The sequence below is a fragment of the Centropristis striata genome, chromosome 11, assembly GCF_030273125.1.
Source record: "Centropristis striata isolate RG_2023a ecotype Rhode Island chromosome 11, C.striata_1.0, whole genome shotgun sequence".
Taxonomy (NCBI): Eukaryota; Metazoa; Chordata; class Actinopteri; order Perciformes; family Serranidae; genus Centropristis; species Centropristis striata.
The window spans coordinates 14,847,360-14,874,292 of NC_081527.1; the positions used below are offsets into that span (position 1 = coordinate 14,847,360).

At 41.4% G+C, this 26,933-nt stretch overlaps 2 protein-coding genes across 5 annotated transcripts in view; both read right to left on the minus strand.

The window, feature by feature from the left end:
• Positions 1 to 862: 862 nt before the first annotated feature.
• Positions 863 to 14,709, minus strand: wdr47a (WD repeat domain 47a). 3 transcript variants are annotated; one of them, XM_059344363.1, is made up of 17 exons: positions 14,574 to 14,709; positions 12,904 to 13,086; positions 12,369 to 12,452; positions 11,621 to 11,705; positions 9,668 to 9,799; positions 9,322 to 9,498; positions 8,726 to 9,237; positions 8,096 to 8,213; positions 5,494 to 5,675; positions 3,706 to 3,945; positions 3,552 to 3,615; positions 2,973 to 3,130; positions 2,655 to 2,824; positions 2,400 to 2,570; positions 2,146 to 2,277; positions 1,753 to 1,998; positions 863 to 1,030 (listed from the first exon to the last, which is right to left on the minus strand). In XM_059344363.1, the coding sequence occupies exons 2-17, from the start codon at positions 13,059 to 13,061 to the stop codon at positions 888 to 890; spliced, it is 2,772 nt and encodes a 923-aa protein (XP_059200346.1). In that variant the 5' UTR covers positions 13,062 to 13,086; positions 14,574 to 14,709; the 3' UTR covers positions 863 to 887. The 3 variants fall into 3 exon arrangements, with proteins under 3 accessions (XP_059200346.1, XP_059200348.1, XP_059200347.1); XM_059344365.1 differs by having other exon boundaries at positions 1,753 to 1,971; positions 14,574 to 14,708; XM_059344364.1 differs by lacking the exon at positions 14,574 to 14,709 and adding an exon at positions 14,402 to 14,482.
• A 2,030-nt stretch (positions 14,710 to 16,739) lies between these two features.
• camsap2b (calmodulin regulated spectrin-associated protein family, member 2b) overlaps positions 16,740 to 26,933 on the minus strand; it is a 40,554-nt gene continuing 30,360 nt past the window's right edge. Inside the window, exons 12-23 of one of the 2 annotated variants that reach the window (XM_059344072.1) lie at positions 25,427 to 26,156; positions 25,149 to 25,295; positions 24,837 to 25,068; positions 23,940 to 24,123; positions 23,164 to 23,848; positions 22,243 to 22,379; positions 21,933 to 22,147; positions 21,749 to 21,848; positions 20,459 to 20,518; positions 19,661 to 19,776; positions 19,452 to 19,570; positions 16,740 to 18,655 (exon numbers count right to left, since the gene is read on the minus strand). In XM_059344072.1, the coding sequence (XP_059200055.1) occupies positions 18,359 to 18,655; positions 19,452 to 19,570; positions 19,661 to 19,776; positions 20,459 to 20,518; positions 21,749 to 21,848; positions 21,933 to 22,147; positions 22,243 to 22,379; positions 23,164 to 23,848; positions 23,940 to 24,123; positions 24,837 to 25,068; positions 25,149 to 25,295; positions 25,427 to 26,156 (3,022 nt within the window). In that variant the 3' untranslated portion in view covers positions 16,740 to 18,358. The remainder of the gene's footprint in view (positions 18,656 to 19,451; positions 19,571 to 19,660; positions 19,777 to 20,458; positions 20,519 to 21,748; positions 21,849 to 21,932; positions 22,148 to 22,242; positions 22,380 to 23,163; positions 23,849 to 23,939; positions 24,124 to 24,836; positions 25,069 to 25,148; positions 25,296 to 25,426; positions 26,157 to 26,933) is intronic. The other variant, XM_059344073.1, reaches the window with a different exon arrangement.

Consider the following 26,933-nt stretch of genomic DNA (forward strand, 5'->3'; position numbering starts at 1 on the left):
AAAATAACAATAGAGCCACTTTCTGCGATTGTAATCAAAAGGAATAAAGATCCTGTAAGTCATGACAAACACTCTCAGAATAATGACTTAGTAGTTCAAAATAATGAGAAATGTTTTCAAAACAATGACTTAGTATCTGAAAATAATGAGAAACTTTCTCAAAATAATGAGAAATGTTCTCAAAATAATGTCTTAGTATCTTGAAATAATGAGTTAGTCTTTTTTGTTATTATTTCAAGACACTGAGTAATTATTTCTAGATTGTAAGTCTTTTTTTGGTGGGAATTTCTCATTATTTTGATAAGTCTTCACATTATTTCAATTCTCTAAGTCATTATTTTGAGCTACTAAGTCATACTGAGTAAGTTTCTTATTATAATGACTTACAGGATCTTTTTCCCCATCGCAAGGCTAGCTTTTCATCTTATTTTTCCTTTTACTGACAGAAATAGGCTTCCATAGAATAATGAACGATCGTGCTATTTTACCCTTCAAGGTGACGACAGTTGTGACGAATGCAATGTGAGTGATGTTTATTAAAAAAAAAAGGGGAAAAAAAGAAAAAAAAGTAGAGCATGCAACATGTGCTTCTGATGTGTCACAGGTTTGTATCCATTTTGGTTTCCTACAGACAGAAGTAAAAGGCTCATTCACCTGTTTGTGTGTTAATGTATGTGTATGTTTCCCAAGCTGTAAGTGTCAAGTGTGTTGAAAGGGTGTGACAGTGTTGAAAGTGCAGGAGGAGCTGTGTTGTTTAAGGGGTGATGTGTGGTTTTTTTTTAGATTATAACTGGTTGTGTGTGTGTGTGTGTGTGTGTGTGTGTGGGTGTGTGTGTGTGGTGTGTGTGTGTGTGTGTGTGTGTGTGTGTGGTGTGTGTGTGTGTGTGTTAGGGGTTGTGTGTCCAGAGTGTGACAGTGCGGTCAGCAGAGGATGAGAGGAAGGACAGATCTTGTGTGTGCCATCGACACTGGATCACTTTGTCGCCGTGCTCTCCCACCACAGTCTGAGGCAGCGGTTTGGTCAGGTCACCTAAAACACACAGGTGGGTTTTAAATCATGACACACCTCGAGACATCTGATTGAAACGTTTTTTCCCCGAAAGTTGGTTCTGGGATCCATTCACTATATAGTGAAGAAAACAGATATGCTGTGTTTGCATGGTTGAACACGTCTGCTACTGTGTATAATGAACATGTAACAGATGATACTGAGGTGTGAGTCCCCAGAGGCCCAACGATACAATTTTATCCTGATACTAGAGTATTGAGTATTGAGATACAATATATTGCGATTTAATTGTTTAACTGCATTTTGTGTGTACAAAATGAAATTCTATCAATAATTGTTTTGTCAAATAAGAGAAAATACTGTCTGTTCATCTCACTTCAGTCTTTTTATTTCTACACAATGAGAGTCAAACCCAAAAACTGACCAACAAAGTATTCAGTCAAACTGAACTGAACTGATATCAAACATGTATGGACGACAACAATTGCAGCAAATTCTCAAACTTTCCTCAACTTTAAGCTTCACTGCTCTGAATTTTTGTGAATGAAACATAAAAAAAGCCTAACTTTGCAACGTTATTTTGACAACTTCCTTCACTTGTGCCTATAGATTCTTTAGATCTTCTAGTGCGAAAATACTGACGGCTTGCCTGCTGTCTCAACGCTAAATATTGATACTTGGCAGCCATGAATCAATATAATATTGCCACACGATTTTTTCCCCCACCTCTGGATGATACGTACCTTGCAGGTTGCTGACTATGACCTTTGTGTCGTAGGAGCCGGTGAGCAGGTAGTGAGCTCCAGGGGAGAATCTGACGGATCGCACATCGCTGGAGTGTGGCCGGTACACCTGGACGATTCGTCCTCCTCTGATGTCATACAGCATGCACGCACTGTCTTCCTGTCCTGTTGCTAGGAGACGGCCGCTAGGATCGACTGCTACCGAGGCAACAGGACTGCCTGTGCAGTTAAGAGAAGAGGATGTGTCTGAAAAAATGATATATGATTACCAGTAAAATCCTCCTGCACTGACTGAGAGAATCCGACACCTGTTATACTGCTCAAATTTCAAGGGATTGCTGGAGTTATTTGATCTAAAAAATGGAGATGAAACTCTTCAAAAACAGGCGATACCTGAGCCGTGGAAAGCAGTTCCCACTACTCGGACACAGCTGGGCACCCTGAGGTCCCAGAAGCGCACCGTCTTGTCTTGGGAGCCAGAGGCAATCATCCAGCCTCCCCACGTATACAGAGACAGAATGTGACCTAAACAGCAACACAAGCATGACACGTCACACACCTGTCAGAGGTGATCTTTCTCTCTCTCACTCTTCATGTCATGTTTTGACTTCAGAAGGACGGGAGGATGGATTAGACAGTTTGTGTACCTGTGTGTCCACTGAGCGCGTGCAGACCCTGTCCTCTCTGACAGTCGGTGGTGTAGATGTTACAGTCTCCGGCTCCGGCACTGATCAGTATGGCTCCTCCACTTTCTGGACCCTCCATGAAGGCCAGGTCTCTGATGGTGCCGTCATGCATGCTGAACTCCAGGTCTGGGCCTGCAGCGCAGAGAGACACAAACACGTGAGATGCTGATAATAACGGACGCGTGGCCTGATTTCGAATCACGGATGCATCAGTACCTGTGGCGTTGCATGTCTCTGCACTAAAAGGAAGGACTTTGACATATTTGTCATTGGAGCCTGTAGCCAGCAGCTGCCCACAGTGGCTCCAGGCCACGCAGTAGATGGACCCTTTGTGGTGTTTGTTTCTCTTAAAGCGGACGACCGGCTGCTTCAGTGGACTTGAACCACTGAGGAGAAGAAGAGTGAAGAAGAGGGGAAAAAATGAGTGAGAGACAGAGAAATCGGAGGAGAGAAGATTAATAAACTGGCAGACGTTCAAACATCAACTGTATGGGTAGACAACTGTTTTTGAGAGTTTCTGAGGGGACACGTTACCTTGTGTCTAATGTTTCTGGATAAGCACAGACACGTAGAGTTTTGGAGTTGGATCCAACAGCGTAGAGCGATCCAGACGGGTGAAAGGCGACCGCTCGAATGGCCTGAGTATCTTCCAGAGAATGCACCGGCACAAACAGGCTTTTAGACTTTTCGCCCTGAAAACACACACATAGGAAACACATAAACATACCGATTACATGTAATTAGCAGTATAATCTCCTTTGATCTTATCTACCCTGTGACATCCATAATGTCATGATGCCAGCATGATATCATGATATAATCATGATATAATCTGCTTAGTCAAATGCCATATTGGCATCATACTGTATCATCTTATACTGGGATAAAAAAAAAAGAGGGCTAAACTTTACAATCAGACCCAAGAAATTCAGAGGAAACAACTGTTCTGTGGCAGCAATAACAGCTAACCTGAGAGAAAATGAGCACATGAATAATGAAGACCGTGCACGGACAGAAGTAATTTCAGGTTCATTATTCTGCACAGCGAGACAATTACATGTTTGTTGAGGTATAAATTATTAACAGCAGCTCTGACTGAACTGTGTTACCTACCTCTTTACTTCGGGATAAGGAGCCTGGAGAGTCGGCTTTTGGACTTCCTTTCAGTTTCAGCTCACTGCCAAAAAATATAAACAAAGTAAACACAAAATTCGACCCAGCAACAACAAACTCTAGTATGACAACAAAGAAATAATAAACACAGTACCTCTGGGAGACGACGGGGGACTCATTTGGAGGTGGGACCGGGCGCCCCCCTACGGTGCGTTGCGGGGTGCTGCTGAGCACCCCTCCCCCTTGGGTCTGCTCCGCGGTCACAGATGGAGGGTTGTTATTGTCCTCAGAGGTGGGTGTGTTCCCGTTGCCATTACACTGCTGGGTCAGAGACTTCACCTCCTCCCCTAAATCCTCCATCCCCACATTGAGCTCCTCCAGCTTCTGGATGGACCTGAGGAGGCACACACACTCTGAACTGAACTGTCTCCAACAATGTATTTATTTCTTTAAATCTGTCCTTTTCTTCCTCTCTCATTTCAAAAGAGCTTTCTTGTAGCGATGTGTTCAAATAAACGCTGGAAGCCAGCTCCGGTCTGAGAGCTGCTTTTTTTACTCTTAATATCATATGGACGCAAAAATATTTCACTGCATGTACTTGTATGTCTATGTGACAAATAAAAGTCTTGTATTAAACGTGTTATATTTGTTATACAACCAGGATAGTTCACACTTTTTTAAAAATTTCACTGTATTGCAGATGAAGAAGTTGCATATTTATTTCTTGCAAAAAATAAAGTAATTTGATTTAGTGTCATTATTTCAGGTTTTTAAACTAAACACACATGCAAAATTAAACTATATTGGTGGAATGTCTGTTTCAATCTAATCAGAGTGATTATTTCGCTAATAAACCCTCAAACCCACTCTTGCCTTCAGGCTGTCACTGCTGACTGGGATGACTCAGTTAAATCTAGTCAGAGGCAGAATGAGTAGGATTTGTCCGTTGCCATTTGTAAACACAACAGTGGCCAGAACACGCCCCATTGTACCACCTGCAGCATCACATATGGGAGAGGAAGCAATTTTCAAAGCTTCCTCTTGGATGCAACTTAAAATCTGGCAAAGTCGCCACACTTTTATAGAGTCCAACACACGCTATGGCATGGGGCTACACACCCAGTGCCCAAAGGCTGAAGCCCAGAAACTTCCACATTAAAATGAAAGAGGCAGAGGGCAGGCAGGGCCTCTGCAGATACAGACACATCACCACTTCTCGTGGGTCAAGTTATGATTGAAAGGGATTCTTTTTTTGTAGGATGTTTATTTTTAAGGACCCTACTCATTATGCCTTCAAAACTACAAAGGGCAGAGGACAAAAGAATACTGAAGTAATTATGTAATTATGCACAGCTACCCTTGTGAATAATGCAGAGGACACAGAGAGGGAGAGGCTGGGGAAAGGGAGGACTGGAGACTGAACTCTCTGGGGACAAATCAAAGGGCCTTTGTCCTGCTGACAGAGCAAAAATGAACAAATCTCTCATGTAATTTTTGTCATAGACTCAAAGCTAAATATTATGTTGTGGTTGTTTGGGAGTTTGGAAGTTGTACATGTTAAAGATGGGTGCTTTTGAGTCTGAGTCTAATATTGTGTATAAATAAAACACATGGTCCCATGTGATGTGCTGTGGCTGATCACCACAGATGGTGCAGTGTGGACTGGAGGCGGATTTTGGGGGAGGTGTGTGTCATACTAGGAAAAGCCACATGGGGCTCATCATTATCAGGACCTTTACATGTTTACTTCTCCTTGTTTGACAGATGCTGCTCTATTGTATGAAGCTATTAAAAGTCATGCAGTAATTTGCTCAATTCAGACAAGCTGCACCAGAACCATCCTGACATGGCAGACTGCTCTCAGTAGGTTTGCAGTATGACTCGACAGATGTTCACTTTCTGTCTGACCGGGGGTAACATTTCAGGTATCTCGTGTCTGTACCTGTTGAGGAACTTCTCTGTGAGGCTGTGCTGCATGTCGCTGGGTGGGGGATCCTGCTGCACCCCTCCCTCCAGCAGCATCTGCTGGTACAGTTGCCTCTGCTGCTGCTTCTGCTCCAGGTGCTGCTGCACACGGAGGCGTTGGCGATAGTACTCCTCGTACTTCTCTGTTGAGTCGCGAAGCTGAAAATCGAACATGCCATTAAATTAGGGCTGGGCGATATATCGATATAAAAGGTATATTGATATTTATTTTTAAAGGTGATATGGAATTAGACCATATCGCATATATCAATATAGTTCAATTTTTGTATTTCTTTATATATAAATGCTGCCCTTACTAGGGTTTGTCATATTTAGATCTTTTGTAATGTTCGTTATTCTTTTCCCATATAAATATGTTTATTTCAGAAAAAGATTGGCCTATTTTATTACATAGGCTATTTTTATTTAAGATACTTTTTTATTCAAATGTGCACTTTATGGAGCTTTGTTTTGAAAAAAGGTACTCCTGTTTTTTTTACAGTATTTATGTTCACTTAAATAACCAGTTTCAATAAAACTTCTGACATATAAACTGTCATATTTGGCTTTGCCTTTGACTAAACATTTGCTCTCATTTGCTTTGCAATAAAAATATCAGGAAATATATCGTATATCGATATTCAGCCTAAATATATCGTGATATGACTTTTGGGCCTTATCGCCCAGCCCTACATTAAATAAATCAATAGGTCACCATTTTCTCTAACACTTCTCTTTTGTGTGACTATATAAAGAAAAGGGTGGACATTTACTCATTAGTTTGGGTATCTTTTTGGCACCTTTTATTTGACTATCAAAAGCATTCAATAGATATAATGGTATTATAGGTCCAGGTTGACTGGTTATTTATATTGGTTCAATCTACTGTTGGGTGATTTATTCTAGAAATAAAGGTAAATGACTTATACAGAAAATATAAACACAGCTATGTACAAATGATACATGAAAACAATTTAGCATGTACAAACCATGATATTATTCACACACCCATTCCATGCAGTGAAGCATCTTAATATAGTTACAACGTCACTGCCAGCTCTTATTAACACATTTCAAAGGCAGCACTGTGATCAGTTGCACCCTGCCCCACCCATTTCTTCTCTCAGCTCAGGTATTCGCGGAGGAAGGAGGGTGAGACAGAGAGCTGAGGACAGGTCACTTCCCCTCTCTGTCCCCTGCTTCCTCTCATGACTATCTGATGGGAACGGATCCATTGTGTGTTTGGAGAGGGGAGAGCACACTGGCACTGTGCCCGCTCCCGAAAAAGGGGATGAAAGGAAGAGAGGAAAACAAGACACAGAGGGGGTAGGAGCAGTGTAACAGTGAGATCACAGAGGCCCAAAAGTCTGCTTCTGTTTCTGGCCTCTGTGTGTCTCTAGGGTGACGGGGAAGGCAGTACAAAGCACGAACTTCACACTGAGCCGCACACAGGGACCAGAATAGAAAGCATGAGACAGACAGAAAAGGATACTGTGTTAACATTGTGTTTACAGGCAACACGAGGCCAGTAATGACTCATTTTTGTGGTTAAGCTCCTGGGTTTTTGAGCCACGTGTCTCTACTGACCTAGAACCAAATCCACCTGGGCTTCTTTTCCCCTTTGTCTGCCCTGTTCAGTCTCCTTTGTTACTGGTTGGATACTTGAAACAGCTGCATCATGTCTCATAATTATCACAATGTAATGTAAAAAAAATGCCTAGAAATCACTATCCTCTATGTGTCTGTGCACAGACTAACAAAGGCCTCGTTCCTAAATGCACAAAGATTTAAGGTGATGAAAGCATTAGAGCCTGACCGATATATATATCGATTGACAGATATAATCAGCAGATATTAACCAAAGGCATATTGGTATCGGTGTATATGCTGTTATGAATACTTTTTTTACACAATATATAATGCAGAAAATGTTGGTTGGTGTGATTTAGAAATGGTGTTAGCTATTATTCTTTTTAAAGTTAACATTTAACTGAAACTGAACAGTAATTATGTTTATTTAGCTATTTATTTTATTCCTATTTATTCTTTATTTTCTCAGATAGCATTTTATAGCATAATTGGCTGACAATGTAGTACATTGTTTGTATAATGAAAACAATGTTAAATATTATTTAGCAAAGTTTTATGCTGGAGAAAGTAGCTCTCTGGGTACATCACAATCCACATAAAAAAAAATGTTTCACTCCAGCTCAAAAAAGTTACTATATCGGCAGAATCAGTATCGGCATCTGTCTCAAAAATCCCATATCAGTCGGGTTCTAAAAGCATGCCAACACTTCACCACAAACAAACCAAAACAAGGTCAGGTTTCTTTAAACACAATCTCTCATCCAGGCAGAGTACATCAGAGCTGAACGAACTGAGCCTATCACTTTAAGAAGACATGTCAGCTTTTGACAGTGACTGCAGACTTGCAGGAGCAGGATGACTCAGACACCAAGCAACACCCATCAAGAAAAGAAAACAATGTAAGGACATAATAAAATAAAGCACAGAAGAAATGTGTGACATACAACAGGTCTGACGAGTTAAAAAAAGAAAAGGTCACCGATGTTTACCTCGTTCCTGTCAGCAGAACCAGCTGATGGTGCGTCCTCGCCCGGAGCTGAGGCAGGACGCAGGTTCTGAGCTCCACCTGAACTCATCATCTTATCCACAGGTGTGTCCGTCCTTGACCTTCGTGGAGAAAAGGCACAAATAGCACCAGATAATCATAAGTGCCTTTTCATGCTGGGACATTTACAGCTCTGTAACATCTCGCCTTTACTATGAACGTGCCTGAAGCGGGATAGCAGGATCAAGTGATCCCACCAATTCTCTGCCTCCAGAGGTAGCACAGAAGCGGGAAATTGGTGGGACTGTTGGAAGCGGGACCATCCCGGCAAGGCAAAATATTCGACATTGCGCGTGACGTCAAACACACGTCAAAACACACCTCCCACTTGGTCCGACAGTCATCGAACCACCGTTCAGCAGCTGCACAACAACAGCCGCCGCCGCCACTAACTGTGCACAGCGTCTGCCGCTGATCGGAAACAAACCGGCATCGCTAACTGAGAGTCAAGTGCTTGTTATAAACAAATGGAGGTCGCTAACTGAACACATACTGCTGCAGCACATACACACTGTACTGCTTGCATCTAACAAGGTATTGCATATTGAAATAATAGAGACCGACAAAGCCTTACGTTTCAGGAGATTCCTCAAAGATGCTGTGGCAGTCTGAGCTCTCCATCATGAGACTCCTGGTCAGGCTCTGTCCTCCTGCTCCGGGATAGTGGAAGTTGGCGAAGGAGTGGGACATGGGTGAAACCCCTTTACCCGGCGCTATCTCCCCGCCACTCGCCCTCTTATCCTGCCCAGACAGCCCGTAAGACAACCCGTCCAACGCCGGGTTCAAGGAGCGAGACATGTATGTATCAGCGGACTGGGGGCGGCGCAGCGGGGAGGACGGGTACGGAGACAGTTTGCTGATGAGCGGGGTGAGGAGGTCAGCGTAGCCGGTCTTTGTGGGCTTGACCAAGCGGTCCACGTGGATGTTGAGTTGCTTCTGTTCGAAGGCGCAGGAGAAGACGGTGTGGGACAGGTTCTGCATCCAGGAGAGCAGAGACAGGTCCAGGTCGTCACAGCCGTTCCCGCAGAGCATGTCGACACCCAGGAGGACCTCGCTCTCTGTAATTTCCTCACCTGTCGCCTTGCTCTGCACACAAATAATTCTAATTGTAATTGTCTGCAAACATTACACCAACCACAGTGTTTACGTTTTGGTTTCAGTGGTTCAAACCTGGCAGAACTCCACGCAGCACTCATAGAGGACTCCTTTGAGGAGCAGCTGGAAGAGTCGATCCCTACTGGCCTTGAACCCGGCCTCACTCAGCTTCCTGTCTGCAGGGATGAACTCCGCCACCATGGTGCAGGCCTCCTCAAAACACTGCACCCTGGCCGTGCTCGGGTTCCAGTCCTGCAGGACACCAGCAGAGACATAAGAAAAATGTTGTTTGTTAATGCATAAGGGAATAATAAAGATGTTTCCAGTCTGAGAAAATTGTAAAAAACTAGACTCTTTAAGTATGTGAAGTGTACTCTATTCATTACTACTAAAATATTTCTGTTTTGATCCACTCTCTTGCCTTGAACTCAGCATGGTTTGTGAGGCGAGGCAGTGTGAGGAGCAGACACAGTTTGCTGTAGTCGTCTTTAGAGGGACAGAACTCTTCCAGGGCATGGAGACACTTGACTGCTTCCTGCATGGTGAACTCCAACTAAAAAAACATGTAAAAAATTTCAGATTGTCACAGATGAATGAGCAGAAGTTTCTCTCTGTGCAGCAGAGACAGAGAAACATGGTGCTTTTTAGAGAGAGCGTTATTTCCAGCAGCATACTGGAGGCACAGCTGACTTTTAAATGTCATGAGACTGCAAAATAAAACAGAAGATAAGCATTGAGGAGAACATGCACAAGATACATAAAAAGAGGATGCTTTGGTCTTATTCCTAAAATGTTGTCCTGCAGCAACCTAAAAAAAAAAAAAAGTCATTGCCAACACACAATCAATGCCATATCACAACAACCGATGCAGGCCCATCGGCAGACCAATGCACTGATGTCCACAGAAAGTCTGACCTAATCCAGTTAATAGGACATGATGTTTCTGGCGCAGTTTCACAGGCTGCAGCTCTGTCATGTGACAGCAGGAACAGAGCTTGGATACAGAAGAATAGAAGCGTCTCTGCATGTGTGGTTGAAACAGCAGATTTATAAATTTTTTAATAATTTATTATCAATTACAATTTACAAGCAATTAGATTTGATTCAAAGCTATCCATCTTCTGGAAGCATTTATGACAAGATGGACACATCAATAATATTTAATTATGCATTTGTTGCAGGGACATTTCTGCATGATTTTAATAAATAAATAATTCAATTCAGTTCTATGTTTGTATACTATATATATTTAATTTTGTACAATTTGTCACTGCATTTAGATCGTTTACATTTTAAGTGTAATTCCTGTTAATTTTGGAGATTTTTTACCTAGTTGCTGGTGCATGATTTGTTATTTTACTGTTGTCTCACACATAAAATAATGATCCCAGTCGCCTCCACACAGTGAGACATACAGCTTTTTCATTAAACACTGGTGTTGGATCTATACTTGGTATCAGGTGATACCTCAAGCCCAGGCATCGGGGTTGCGACTGACATTCCTACCAAAATCATAAATCGCCCAGCCCTCAATGTAAGATCAGTAAGAAGATTTTGGATTGACACTTAATTATTGAACTGCAATCCAAAAAAGCTAAAACTCTGAATATGAGAAGATGCAGCTTGTATATTCCCATCATTAAACTGATAACTGTGGTACAGAACTTGTACTTGTTGTATTTCTCATTAGACAAATATGTATTTTGGTACATATTCATACCTGCCTTGCAATAAGAATTCATTCTGGTGTTGAGAAATAGCATATTAGTATCCTTTCCTCATTGTTATTATTGCTACTATGGCATCCAGTCTTTCCCCTTCATTAAATGCAATCTAGCTCAAACTAAAAAGAAGGAGGCAGCAGATGGACACACTCTTTTTGTTTCTTTCAACCACTTCATCTGTGGGTGGGGCATCACAGGTGAACAGATACATTATGTAAAACGGCTTATTCTAACATGGACATTTGATCACATAGTACAGTCGCACATAAACAGCTTAATCCACATAAGTCCTTGACTGCAGTGAGGCCAATAGCCACGTCACTCCTTGCATGCAAATGCAGCCATTGTTAAGCACGCAACCTGCCTTCTCCGCTCTTATAGACACAAAGATGGTGAGCTTTGTTCGGACGACTTGCAGAGTTGCTGTTTCAAACGGAATGTATTTAACAACACTGTTTGCTTCTCCTCTTGTCTTTAAAATTGAGCCTTCTTGTTTACTGCCATGACAACCAGTGACAGTCAGTGTGAAGATAAAGCAGCGCTGTTACTAAGTCAATTCAGCACGATGATAATTCAAGGCTGTGTTGTTACTTGGGAGGATTAGAGAACATTAAAAAAAACGGATAATAAGTAAAAGTTTAGTGACTCACATGCTGTGGCTCATCTTCTGCAGACATGGCGTTATTTACACAAAGAGCCTCCAGAAACTTCTGCTTGAGCACGATGTAGCGAAATCTGCGGACATGACGGTGGACATCACAAATCAAGAAAGAAAAAGACCAAAAAGAAAATATGTTTTGATGCTGGTTCTGTTTAAATTTCCTTTTAACAAAGGATACATTAGTGCTGCTTGATTATGGTAAAAATCTTAATTAGGAATATTTTAGTCAAAACTGAAATTACAAGTATTTAACATGATTACTTATTGAATGTGTAAAAAAAAACATAAATAAATAAAAAAAATGTATAAATATCTACATTTAAATAAATTATATAATAATAAATAAAAATTGAATTGATCAAAATGAATAGTATCAACTATTTTGTAATATTAGTGCACTTCTATATTTACTGACAATTACTACAACAAAAAATAAATATAATAAAATAAAAATAAATTAGATCAAATGAAACATCCTACTTTAAACTCTAAGACATATATTCAGCATTTCAGCAAACCCTATCCCACATACAGTATTCAAATTAGTAAGTGTATCACTCATTTTCACTGGATTTATAACACAAGGCAAAACAAGAGCATCATTGTGAAACATAATGCAGCACAATAATCAATTATGTTGTTTTCATATCAGTGGAAGCCAAAATTGTAATTGAAAACAAAATTCTAATAATCGCCCAGCAGAAGGATGCATGAACCTGAACACTCAGTAAACACACCTTTTTCTGTCAAACTTATCCATGCACTCCAAAGGCTGAATGAACTGCAGGACCTCATCCCACTGGCCATCAAGCACCAGTTGCCTGAAACAGAAAAGAGTTTCAGAGGTGACAACACAGAAATGTGTCCCACTATTAAATGCCCTCAGAAATAAGTAAATTAGAATTATTTTTTATTGAAGCATGGCCGTATAACTGAACTCTCTGATTGCTGTGGTATTCTCTGATATACAACAGTGTACAATGACAAGGTGAGACAAGCTATAAATGGACACTAGGAGGTGAAAAACCTAAATGTATTTAATACATGAGCAGAACTGCAGACGACACACTGTTGGCTGACTTTCAAGGGAGCACTTACATCTCCAGCAGCGGTGCAGTGTTACAGTGTGGAGGACGCTATCAGAAACACTAAACTAAAAACGTGAGTGGAACAGTTGCCTATTGTTTCTGCTTCATAGTAAGCAGCTTTTCAGAGCCGCAACGTGAGACGATTGTATCCAGACTGCACGGTGAGTCAGGTGAGTTCATCTACCTGAGGAAGAGCATGTCGTCTGAGTAGAGCCCATTGATGACGCCACTCTCCTTCTCCAGAGCCAACATGCTGATGTGCAACTTTCTGCTGTTGAGAAAGTCCAGGATGGCCTTGATGATCTCCACCTCCTTCACATTTATGGTTTCCTCCGCTGTCATGGTGACGACGGGCTGAGGCAAAATACTAACAAAATTACAAACACACACATGCATAAAAACCCAAATTAGAAAAGTTTCTATTTTATTTCATGCTACAGGAATAACAAAACCCTGACATGGCAGAGGCAGGCTTGTGACCAGATTCAGTCAATATTATCATTTATTGACATTCAGCAGAACCCTGTTGTGATGATAATTTTTAGTTATTAGATGTTTTTCTACACATCTCTGTTGTCCAAATAAAATAAATCCAGAAACAGTTTTTAAACATATGTTTTACACATCTGAAAATGTGATCACAAGTAATGCATTAAAGCATTTGCTTTGAACATCAGTTTCATTACTCTTAAGTGATTTGGCAAACATTTGCCGCATCTAGACGTGTTTTTTTTTGTCTGTTTGTTGGCAGGATAACAGTAAAACTACTGGCCTGATTTTCATGAAACTTGGAGGAATGGTGTAGCATGGGTCAAGGAAGAACTATGCTAAATTTTGCAGTGGATCCAATTCACAGGGCAATTGCAGAAATTGTGTTTCACTTTCATTAAGCTTGCAACACAGGGGATGTCTTAAGTCAAAGGTCTGCAAAAACAAAGGGATTTACATATCCGGATGTACACATTTAGTCCACAGTCTGTTAAACATGCATGAAACTCACCAAATCCAAAATGCATGGTGGCAAAACTTTTACTTTTCCAACCGTGAAGGGTTTTACGTTTGTAGATCAAAGTGAGCAGTGTAGCAGTCTGTTGTGATTTGCAACAAACTCTTGTTTGTATATTAACTTTATCTTTAGGCTACACCCAGTCACAAACATTGGTTGTGTTATCCAGAAAGGAATGAGCCTGACACTATCACTATCCAGAAATATCATTATCCAGCACCACACAACTGATTACTTCTATCATAACAGGAGTCTATGATCTCCTTAGCCCATGACGAGGACAGGGCAGCAATAAACAGATGTTACAGTGGTTGTTGAATGAAGACTTAGCCTGGAGGATGCACACTCCACATGTTGTGTTTACAGAAGAGATAACAACCTCTTATATGACTGCCATGACAGTTAGTACCTTCTGATGCATTTATGGTCGTCTATCTATCAACAATCACGCACCAGCAGCTACAAAACTAGCAAGAAAGCAGTTTTGCGTAGCTCCCAAGTCATCAAAGACACCAGCACTGCAGTCCTGCTAAGCTAGCATGAGGGATGGTTAGCTAATAACACTGGCTCTAAGCCTCAAGTCAAACAGTATAAGAAGCTTAGGCTACTTGTTAGCTTTACATAGCTTGTGAATTTAACGACCGGATTACAGCGACGCCAACAAACAGCTAGTTACCGTTAGAGCTCCAGCAAAGCGGGCTAATTTCAGCAGCGGTTGGAGGAGGGGGAGACTGAGGAGCTAGCCAGGCCGAGGGGAGAGAGGCATCCTCCGCTAGTGAGCTGGGCGGGCGGGGTGCGCACTGACAGTTTCCCCGAGAACAACACAAATCTGCCTGTTTAATGCTCACCTGTTTCTAAAAATACATGGGCTGAAGACGCTGTCCCCCGGGTGTGTCCGCGCTGCTGACAGACGCTGTCACGACGAGTGCCGCTCGGTACCGTCAGTTGTGTTTGTCTGTTCTGTCCCTCCTCCGTGTCTGACTGGGTCCCTCCCTGCTGGATGTGTCTCTGCCGCGGTGTGCTGCTGCCCAGCCCTGCCCTGCCTGCTGCCCGCCTGCTGTCTGCAGGAGCACCGCCTCCATACATCCATCCCTCCTTATAATATTCAACTTCACATCAGCAGCAGCAAGAACACAACGTTATGCATATACATTTACCGTTTATTCAGTGCAATTAATGTCTAATTTGTAGTACTTTCTTAAAAACATTTCATTCCTTATTTAACTTGCACTGTTTTATATTTAGATTCTTCCTTCTTTTTTATGCATATTTCATTGGCATAATTGGAGCCTGAGGATTAAGATTTTCATTATTTACGACTTCTTCCCTGGAATTGTTGGTCATAATAAATAAAGGGACTTGAACAATATGATAAATAAATACATAAATGCAGAAAAGTGTAGTGTATACAGAGATTTAAATAAAACCCATTTCATCTTATCTATCTATCTATCTATCTATCTATCTATCTATCTATCTATCTATCTATCTATCTATCTATCTATCTATCTAACAAGAGTCTTTTTCAATTGGTGTTACTTTCCTCACTCATTGGTTTGTGTACACAGGTGGAATTTAACTATATTTTGAGATACTTATCATTAAAGGTATTATCTGCAGGGTTTTACTTTGAAAAAACAATGTAAATTCATACAAAAGTAATGTTCATTCCCCTTTGAATCATCACGTATGACCTTCTAGAAGTGTATGTCATCTCTATACCTGCAGAAACCCTTCCCTCTGCCTGTATTTTCACTTTTGTTTTTCTTCATTTTGCTGTATTTCGAATGTCTCTGGGCGTCGCCATTTGGGCACAAAGCCATGATAATTGTGAACACCCCAGTGACAGCAACAGAGGTAGGCATTTAGGAGAGGCAAAACACCAAGCTGACAATAATCGTTCCAAAACAAGAGTAAATTTGGGTTTGTTTTCACTTTCATTGAGATTTTTGATGACAGTAAGCAACGATTTCTATAACTAAATATTTCCCTTTTCTGTTACTCTATACGTCTACTCCACTTTATTTTGAAAGCCAATATTGTACTTTTGTTTACACGGTTGCTCATAAAGTTTGAATCAAATTTGTTTTACCTCTTTCAATGATTGTGAAAATGTGATTTATTCTTGACAGATAGTGTATATCTTCTCAAAACTTTGATGAATCAATCTCTTCCAAACATATCACAATGAAAATGAAACCACAATTTACGGAGGATTGTGTCTATAAACAAATTATTATTATTATTATTATTAATTATACCAACTTTATGGACGACCGTGTATTTGTTGTTAGTTGCATGTGAATTTGCAGATTCAGTGAGGTACCTGGCAGAAAATAAAGCAGCTGGAAATGGCCCCACCTTTACCAGTTCTAATATTATTGTTGAAATGTTTACACATGAATGGTTCACTAATTAATCCAGTGATATTATAGATAATATTCTGACATGAGCCATTTTGCATAATGACAACTTTTGCTTTTCGTGCTTTAAGTACACTTTGATGCTAATACTTTTGTACTTTTACTTAAGTAAGATTTTGAAAAATTGACTTTTCCTTTTTGTACTTTCACAATGTTTTCCAAAAAGATGGAAGAAAATTGTGTAAGCTGTTAGTGCTCTGTATTCCTGCAGTGTCCTGTTTTCAGTAGCAGTGACCCCCTTTGAGGCCCCTCAGTGCAAACCTCTATCCTGTCACAGCCAAAGATGAGGCCGCTTCCTACTTTTTAACCCATAAAAAAGTATTTAAACAAGAATGTTTTATCAATATTCAGAACTATGCTCTGGAAATGTATGCAAATGTGTGCATTATTATATGAGATATCATCTAATTTGCATATTTAAACATACAGTTTCTGAAAACTTCTAATACAAAATATCTTCGTCTGCATGTGAGTAATCAACTGGGGAAGTTTCATGCTGATAGCTATTAATTAATATTTTACCCTATTCACCTGTAATGTCAATTATTACACTTAAATCAATCAAAACAAGGATGAATGAGACACCATTAATACTGTTGATAGCTGGCATTTTAATAAAGCTCAAAGTAATAGAAAAAAAAACATAAAAACCATGAACAGTTGAGCATATTTAGTAAATTGAAAAGAAAATGAATTCAGAGTTGGGGAAAAAACACTATGAATTTCTCAGTATACTGAATGGATTTCATACAATACCACAATAAAGCCTCATTGAGACTTTATATTCCTTGCCTTTGCTTTCAACACACTTCCTTCGACAACTGCACTGCTTCATTAGTACACACCTCCAACAAGTCAATGTCATTACAAAAAATACTTCTATATGCCAAAATATATCTGTACAGTGTCAACACATACTGAAGGAATGTGATTTAAAAAAAAAAGTAATGTAAAAGTAAAGTATGACAGTCCTGAAGCGGAAACGACTCAACGACAGTGGACAGGGTCTTGAAGTGCTATCATAGGTGAATTCATTTATTTACATTTGTGGACTACTTTGCGGGTAACCAAGATCTAATAGTTAAGACAATATCCACATTAAAGTGGCATTTTGAGTATTTGTTAGGTCAATGGTGATTTTAATTACTCTTAAATTGCACAGACTGATGGCACAAGGTGGGATTTCTTTCTATTCTACTACTGATGATCGTCTTATCAGTGACAATGTTGCACTTTTTTGCATTTGTAGCACAATTAAAGGCCCCAAACGACAACATACTGATACACACACACGTGACAAATTATAAAAGCTACTCAAAAGCTACAACAAGCGGACTCGTTCATGTCGAATGGATCTGCCATCATATACAAACTAATTTAACTTATATACGTACAGTATATTATGTTTCTCTGAATAAAATCTAGGACGCCTTTTAAAATATCTTCAAAGCATTATCAAAATGAAATAAATTAAGAGTCTATTGCAGGTGCTTTCCAAAGTTGTTTTCATGGTAGTCCATTACGCTCTCATCATTTCACTTTTGGAAAGTCATTGCAATCACCAACTGAGGTATTTTCCTCACTCGTCATGGCACTTCACTATACACATACATACACAAGTTTGAACTGTTTATACGTTTTTCAGTCACATGTAAAAATTAAAAAAACATGCCTGTGTAGCAGCAAAACTCTCCAAAAATGCTGCCTCTACCTGATCACAGATCAGACAGGCCACCCTTTAAACAACCTGGGCACGAGGGGGGCGTAATCTGATCCCAGACCTGCATCGGTATCACAACAGACTTTTTCAACAGGCGCTGACAATATGACACCAACACTCACAGCGCATCCATATGACACAAAACAAGCATAAGGCCACACATGATCAACTTATAGAAACCAAACTGCCTCTTTCTGAGGCGTGACATTCAGTGCTTCAGTGGTTCAACTAGGTAAGGCATTGGTCCGCCTATTGTTTTCTTCTCTTTTTTTTGGCACATGAGAACATTGATACACATGCTGACGACACTTGTGCCTCATTAAAGTAGTCCAGAGAGCGATAGTCAACTCTGTAACAACAACGTCTGTGAGGCCCACTCGTGTTCTTACATTCCAGTTGTGATTTTCTTACACCGTGTGTCCTTTCAATGAAAAAGTAAAATCCACTAATTCCAAAGAAGCATGTCCAAATCTTGCCCAGCCATCTGGTGCTACTTAGTGAGTTTTTTGGGCGTCCCCTGCTTCTTTGTTTGCCACAGATGGCTGGCAATGGTAATGGCGTCCACACTGGCAGACATGGTTTTGGCTGGGATCTGGCTGAACTGCTTCCTGTCCGAGTTGTACTTGTACAGCCCCTCGATCATCTTGGTCGTGATGCTCCTCGGCCCGATGCCGGCCAGTTTGGTGATCTCCTCCGTCTCGGGGCAGTAGGCGTACACAGACCTGAACTGGCATCCAGCATCACGGAACAACACCAGGAAATTATTGGCTTCAGATTTCTCCATTTCCTGCAGAAAATCACAGAGAAAAGTATGTTATAAAGGCACAATATTTAATTTAGAAATGCAAATAGACTGTAGAATAGACGTATTGTCACCCATTGGTTTGTGGATTATGTTTTGAAGCACCAAGTTTTGCATTGTGGTGCTGTCTTGGTCTCTTGGAGCCAGAAGTGACCATATTTAGACATGAGAGTGGAGTTAAGTTAGCAGCTAATGCTAGCGCCAGCCAGCTAGCTTGTTTAGCAGGGTGCAAAAAAAGAACAGCTGACTTCTTAGAGTGTCTTTTAGTCCAACTGAATGCTGGGCCAATACTGACATCAATAATTAACAATTTTGTTAATAGTCAACGTTTTTTGTTGTTTATTTAGTTTTTTCACTATTTATCAACCTTCTGCGCCAGGGAAAGAAAGAAATAATTATAAAAAAATAAATCAGCTGTTTTAAAGTACTGTTTTGTCCAAGTCCACTCCAAATAACCAACACAATTTAACCGCAAAAATATTGGCACTAAAGGGGACCATATTTACAAAATGATCATGTTGTATTTAAGAAGACTAGAAATTACAGAGTGAGCCCAAAAACTATTAGGAAATTGTTTACTGAAATAATACTGTAAATCAAGTGAGAAGTAGGGGCATTTTCTCATAGACATCTATACAATCAGACTTCTTTTTGCAGCCTGTTCAGTCGCCCCCTGCTGGACATTAGAAAGAATGCACGTTTAAGACACATTGGTTTCACTTTTCAGAACCTGAGATTGCCGCTTGAAAAAAACAAAAACACATAATTGCAAAAAACATACATCAAGTATCTTGTTCTTCTGCCCTTCGTTGACCTTGCCAGCCAAGCAGCAGTGAGCCAGCGCATTCTGTATGATATGCTTGTTGGACTTGGCACTCGGCTCCTTGTACAGTTTAGGTCCTGTAGGAAGAATGCACATGCATACATTAATTAAAAGTGTGTAAAGCTTTGTAAATGTGAACAAACTGTGTAAACAGGTAAGTCTTCTACCGGTGTACTCATTGTTGGAGGGAGTGGATGAGGTGGTGGAGTCATTTTCCCAATCCTTCTCTCCGTTACGACTGCCAGTTGAAGGACAAGAAGAAAAACCTTCTGCTGAGTCCGGCCTGGAGACGATCACATACAAACCAAGAAATGACACGCACAGACGTGATGAGAACCCACAACAACAAACACATAAAGGTTGATGAACATAAGCAGGTATGAAAGTGTACACCGACACAGACATGCATACACAGACATGAAACACACACACAGATGTAATAGAACAAGGTCAGACGCTGTGACACAATTCTCCAAACCCTGCCTGTTGTCTTGCATTACATCATACTGTACATCCGACGAAGCTGTGCAGCGAGGGACAGAAAGGCATGTTCAGCCAAGCAAAGCAAAGTCTCACTGCTGTCTATATGGCTGCTGTGAGGGATGAAGTCGAGTACTTGTGGAGAAAACGGCAAACACAGTGGCGAAGCGCAGAGCAGCCAACATAGAGAAGAGAGCAAACAGCCTGAGAACAATACTGCAAATGCTGAGAGAGGAAAAAGAGCAGGAGAACTGAGGTGGAAACATCTCAGCCACACAGGTCCCACAGAGGTACCTTAATGCAGCAGAAGCAAAAACTGCAATAATGGAATATGTCACATTATTTCCAATGACACATCTATCTGCTTTTATGTGAGTCTGCGTTGAAAGAATGTCTAATGAAATGCAGACTAAAGTTACATGGAGCTTTTTCTACATGGAGCCACTTCATCTGTTGAAGCATGACTTTTTCGGAGCGTTACTAACCTTCCCTTTCTTTCTTTGGGAGAGCTTAGATAGAACGGGATATGGGCTAGTTTATTGGCTCTGAGCATGCATGCAAAATAGAAATAGAAATAAGAGAGGGAAACAAGAGAATCGAGAGAATAAAAGTCAAGAACACCCCATGAAATTAAAATCACAGTATGATGATATGCGAGTATGACATACATGAAATATAGGGTGGGAGTCGTGACTTTAGAAGTTTAATTGTGGGAGAGCAGATTGCAATAGTCATTATATACGGATGAATGAACTGAATCAACTGCAAAAAAAAGAAGTCATTTTGAAATGCTTGCTCTAGTTAATAATAGTTTATAAACATACATAACTTGAAGAAACTGTATAAAAATGAGATGCATTTTAAGACAGCTCGTAGGACTATAAATTGATAGCCAATTTAAAAAAAGTAACTTTGAGATGGGATGAGAATGGAGTGATGGAGCTGAGGGGTCGTTTAGTTTTTATACAGACCCAACAAGAGAACATGATGTTTAAAATGATTAGATCCGACCAACTCACTATACAAGGTAAAAGGAGCGCACTGTGCAGTACTTTAAGGATGCAAAATACAACCTCTTAATAATTACAAATCTGCTGTAACATAATAGGATCATTGTATGGAGGATGGAAGCTGACAAAATAAAACAATTTAATTAAATTAAAAAAATAATGAAAATAAATGTAGGCATTAATCACTCATAAAACGTAACATGAATTGATATATTTGCTTTAACTTGCCTTTTTATTTATTTACCTTTGGATTAATTCCCCTACTTGTTGACTTTCCTATTAAAGTGAAAATATTTATCCACATTCCAATCACAAAAAGTTGGTGGAAAATCTGCAAAGATTACATTTTCCTTTTAAATAATTTTTCAAATAAATTTAGAATAAAAAAATAAATAAATGCAAACATAAATAAGTAAAAATAAAATAAAAATAGAACAGAGAAATTGAATTATTTATTTTTATTTTGACAGCTTCCGAGCCTCTAATGAAATTGATAAACTTGTTAAATAAACCTGTTAGATTCAACTTTTTCATCCAATCTTGGAACTTAGTTTTTAACATTACTACTTTCTAACTTCAGCATTTCTTCATCATAAATTTTCACCTAATTCAGAGGTGGAATTCTTTACTTTACTAGCAAGATTTTATTGAAACAGGTTCAGGTAGAATTTTTTGTTCTTCTTTTGCTTTTTACATCTGTGATTTGTAAATTAAGGGCAAGGTAAGAGTATAAAATCCACAGTACAGGCAAAAACTGGGTCTTACCTGTTGTTCTTCCTGTTGTTTGGCTGATCTCTATCGTTGTCAGCCAGATTGAGAGACGCCAAAGAAACACTTGACACTGAGAATCCTCGTGGACGCACCCCTGCAACACAGGTCGAGTTCAGATCAGTGGCAGCAATCATGCAGCTATGAGCATGTTTGTGCATATGATTTCTACGTTTCTCACCCGTCGCTCTCACAGGAGGCGTAGACGACTCCATGACGTCCCTGTGGATGGACTTGGGCCGTGGCTTCTTCTTGAGACTTCCAGATCGAGGCTTGATGACATCATCCATGTCCTCCATCAGCTTGAGCTGCTTCCTCCTCATATATTCATGTTTGATGTATTCCCTTCTTGCCTTCTCATCATCCTTCTTCTGCTGCTCCTCCTCGGCTTTCAACCTGAAGGTGGAGACCAAGATCAAGATTAATTGAATGATTGCAATAGACACACTGTATGTATTGATGCTATAGACCTAACACAAAGTCAGACCGACCGTGCAGCTTCCTTCTTCTGCTCCTGGTCCAGCTCCTGCTGTTGCTTCTTCTCCTGCGTCTCCTTCTCCCTCCTCAGCCTCTTCTCCAACAGAGCTGCTTTCTTTGCTGCCATGTCCTCTTCCCCTTTCACATCATCCTGGTGTGTGTGGGACGGGGAGCACACAAAATACACAAGTTAGATTGGACGTTGAATTATTTACACTGCATCTTTATTGCCTTCATGACAAGCTGGCAGACACGTTTACTCATTACTACGTGGCGTATTATGTTATTATGGAAAAAAATGCTATGGTGCGTAATTATTGGCATTTTGGTGGTATTTGGTATTTAATATTCCATTAGTGTAATTACCTTCTGTCAACAAAGCTCTGACATTGCTCTATAATCACAGCTCTAATAGTCTACTGTCATGCATCTGGGGTTTTTGGCCTAGATTCACTCATGCATTGTCTTTGTCTGCTCATGCCTCAACAGGCACAACACTGCACATGTGGCTGGATCACACTGTATGAGGGTCTCCTTGTTGTTACTACATGCATATAGCACCATAAGGCTGCAGGAACTGTATTATTAAAAAGGAGGTAATTGACTGTGTATATCAGCTGGTATTATAGTTTTACTGCAGTGGGGATGGGATACACCAGGGGGATAAATGTGGAGTTAAACCAAGCAGCAGGTCTTAAAAGTTAAGCCAATGCTGAAGTCCCTCAATACTGCATTCTTTCTAATGGCCTGCAGGGAGCGACTCCCCTAGTTGTATAGAAGTCTATGATATCATGAACCTAATTCTGACTTGATTTATTACCTCAGTAAACATTTTCCATATAAGTTTATGCTCTCAATCACTAGTCTCCAGTGTTCTGTAACACAGGATGATGTTCATTTTAAAGAGTGAAGTGCCAGCTTTAGCTCCAGCTCACCTTAAAGAAGAATCCACAGCACATCTTTTGGTCTTCTCCTGCCTCTCCCTCTCCCGTCATCTCCTGACCTCCTCCTTCAGATTTCAGCCCAGACAGAGGCACCTCCACCAGGTCTTTCCTGTCCTCGGTGTCTCCCTTGACCTGGCCGCCTTGGATCTCAGACACCGGTTGACACAACACCTCTGATGACCTTGTTTGCTTGACTTCACCTTTCGACAGAGTCTTTCTTTCCTCCTGTTGCTCACCTTTCTTCTCTTTGGCTGCTTCTTTAGTAGAAGTCTGAGGAGTGCCAGCACTCTTCTTTGCCTCTTCTTTGTCCTTAGTGTTTTCTTTGTCATTCTTGTCCTCTCTGTTCTTGCCTTCCTGAGGCTCCTCATTGTGGCCCATGTAGTCGAACGAGCAGCTCTGGCTTTGGCTAGCGGTGAAACGCCTCAGTCTGGGCAGGCTGTCCACTGACGTGGGGGTGTTGAGCATTCGACTGAAGGGTGTGACCTTCAGATCATTTGGTCGTGGAGTCCGAGGTGTCCTGGCATGGAAAGAAGCTGGTCGCCGCTTAATGCCAGCAGGGGAACGATTGGGAGCGCGTGGAGAGCCGGACGAAGAGAGGATGGGAGACAAAGACCCAACGGAACCACGACCTGATCCCCGGCCTGTTACACTGCTGCTACGCAACTCACGGAGTTGCCTGTGGGGAAGAAAAACACAAGGTCACGTATGTGTTCACAGGAAAAAGGCAAAATGATTAATATCTATCATTAAGTTATCTATCTTGCTACCTGTGTGGAGATGGAGCGGGAGGAGGAATGACCCAGGATTGTTGCTGTTGCTCTCTCATGGACATGATCCTCTCCTGCTGCTGAGCCAAACGCTGCATCTCTGTCTGCAGGAAGCCCAACGACGTGTTCAGCCTCTCAATGGAGCGAGTGTATTCTGTAAGGTCGATTTCACCCGGAGCCACACCTGTGTCACCACATTACACACACAGGTCAGTGAGTCAGTTACCAGTTTGATCGTCATGCTCTGCTATTCTATTTCTCTGTTTTTCTTTTTTTTGTGGACAAATGATCATAAATTCATCGTAAATTGATGATCATAAAATTCAGACACATTTGCTGATTACAGGCTCTGAAATGTCAGGTCAACAAGCAACGCACAACTGAAAAATAGTTGGAAAACAGCAGCGATACTATGTTATTTCCAAGAAATATAGTGTGTGGGCAGTTTCATCATGTTGGGGGTAAAAGTCAGGGGAATTGAAACTCAAGGAGAACAGCATGGAGAGGGACATCCAAAGGCTTGGCAAGCATTTAAGATCATTTAAGTCATATACGTATATTCTTTATATCGTTTATAATCTATTTTGTGTGTTTTTTTCTTTCACTTGTGGTTCATAGATAAAATAGACCAGACACCAAAACTATCATCACAGATTGCAACTGGTGCTTCCAATCTGTCATTTTCCCCGTTCAATTCGGTTCATTTTGACTCAATTGAACTCTTTTGTGGAAGCGAATCAAAAGGAAGTTCTTGATCTGCCTCCAAGCAAGCACGTACTGGGGTTCATTTGTAGCCTAAAGCAAAGTGACGAAACAGGCCTTAAAATATGTGATTCTAGCATGAACTTCTAGGAATTTCAAGGAAGCTTTCTTAAGTGATCTGTAAGCAACACTCACCTCCACCATCCTCACACGGGGATTTAGGCGCTGCTCCGTCCGGCTTGCATCTTTCCGCCCGCTCCATGCTGCTCTGGCTTGTTTCCTTCGAGGCTGTGAGCGACTCTGGAGAAGGTGTCTCTGCTGCTGCTGAACTCGGGCTGAGGGGGGCGGTGATTCCTTTCCTCCTCACTACATTCAGAAAGGCCGTTCTGCCCATCCTCTGACGGTGGCGAGTGAAAGCTGCTTCCACCTGTGAAGAGAGCAACATGGTGTGAGGATTTATATTAAAAGCTATACTGCTGCGATCTATCTTTGTCTGTGTCTGTTTACCTTCTTCTTCTGGGCTTCTATGGCTCTCCGTTTCTCCTCCAGCTTCATCCTCAGCTGGATCATCTCTGAGGCTATCAGGTGGGAGGGGTCTCTGGGGGAAGGCGTTACTGGAGATGGAGATGTGATTGGCAACGGAGGTGTAGAGATCTAGAAAAAGTGCAAAGATCATTGACATTGATTCTACCTAAACTAACCTCACTCCAAATTGTATTTCTGCCTCTGCAACAAAGGTAGATTTCAATAAAAGTGGGATGAGTGACACACAAAAGGTCACAAACCTGAGAAGAAATGTTTTTTGGCAGGTGTGTATACGGCACATTGAGATCTGAACTCTCTGGTGTGGTTCCTCCACTACTCCTCCCCTCCAGCTTCCTGAACTTCTGCTCCGCAAAGCTCGTCATCCGTACCATGCCGCCTCCAGAGCCTCCGGAGGACGAGGTGGGGCTGACAGTATGGGATCTGGGGATTGTTGGGGCTGAACTGGGACAGGGGCTGCTCCTCTCGCCTCCATCTCCACTCTCGCCCTCGGGGTTAGCACCACCGACCCCTCTCCGTCCTCCTTCCCTGTTTTTCTCCTTCTCCCCCTGGTCAGGCAGAGGGCACGAGCGGGTCATGGCCTCACAGTCTGGGTCCATGTCTGAATAGTCTCTCAGAGAGGACGAGTCCTCATCCAAGCTCTGGATGTCCTCGGTCCTCACATGGATGCCCGTGTCGACCTCATCAGTGGACAGAGAGTTGGGGTCGTGGTCGTTCAGCCGAGCCTTAGCTGAACCCGGGTCATCTTCTGGCCCCTGGGCCCCTGGAGGGTCTGAAGGCTCTGCACCGTGGAGAAAGAAGCCATTGTCTTCGTCCCCCACGCCCAGGCTAGCGTGGGGCCTCTCGGTGTCGTGGATAATCTTCAAGGCCTCCTCGATGCTCGGAGGAGTTGATGGGCTGATGTGGCCACTGTGGTTGCCATGGTGATTGTTGGGGATGTGGTTGCTGTCTGGGAGGACTCCATTGGAGTACCTGGGGAGGGGTAAACAAACTGATGGTAATAGAGAGCAAATGAAATGATGTATTTTTGTAGGCCAGCCTGGAAGGAGCATCATCATGGGAGTCTATTCAGAATTGTCCTATGGGATTTTTGCATTGGATTTTGGATCATTGCAGAAAATTTGCTCTGTGGCAAACACACGTTTCTGATGCTTATGCGTTTTTGTTCAGCAGGATAATCTTCACAAATGAACACCACTTTTATGATGTTTGAAGTGTCAATGCAGCCAACAGAAGAAAAAAGCTAACATTATGCTAAAGCGAACTACTCCACAGCTAGTCACATGACTTCAGCGTCACTACCGTTAGCTTCGGATGCTCTCTGACAAGCTAACCAGCTGTTTTGACAAGCTAGCAAAACCATAGTCTTATAACATTTTTTTAACCTAATCTACAATCTACAAGAGTTTGCAAGACCACTGAAAAACTCGAGTAGAGGCTGTGAGGTGGACTAGTGAGAGAGTTCCTCTCCGTGTCCGGCGTGATGATGTTGAATGTCCCCGACAACCACTGTAGTCTCATTTACCCACTTGTTAGCAACTGCCTTTTTAAGGACACGAAAAAACTTCGAAATTCACAAGTGAGGGAGTTTGCTAACGTATTTTATGTCATACAACACGAACATCTCTTAAGCTTAAACCCCAACCCATTTAAAATCCTCAATGAGTTTGACAGTAGGGCGCTTAAATGCTAACTTATTTCCTGATTTAAGAACTCATTCCTGTGGCGTCCTATTTGAACCACTTTAAA

What these genes read in the sequence shown, in the direction of transcription:
- wdr47a (XM_059344363.1), bottom strand. Translation starts at nt 13,061, where the DNA reads ATGACAGCGGAGGAAACCATAAATGTGAAGGAGGTGGAGATCATCAAG. An exon ending in GCTGCGTGGAGTTCTGCCAG is followed by an intron (nt 9,238 to 9,321) that starts GTTTGAACCACT and finishes ATTTGTGTGCAG; the next exon opens with AGCAAGGCGACAGGTGAGGA. An exon ending in AACTGCTTTCCACGGCTCAG is followed by an intron (nt 1,999 to 2,145) that starts GTATCGCCTGTT and finishes TCATTTTTTCAG; the next exon opens with ACACATCCTCTTCTCTTAAC.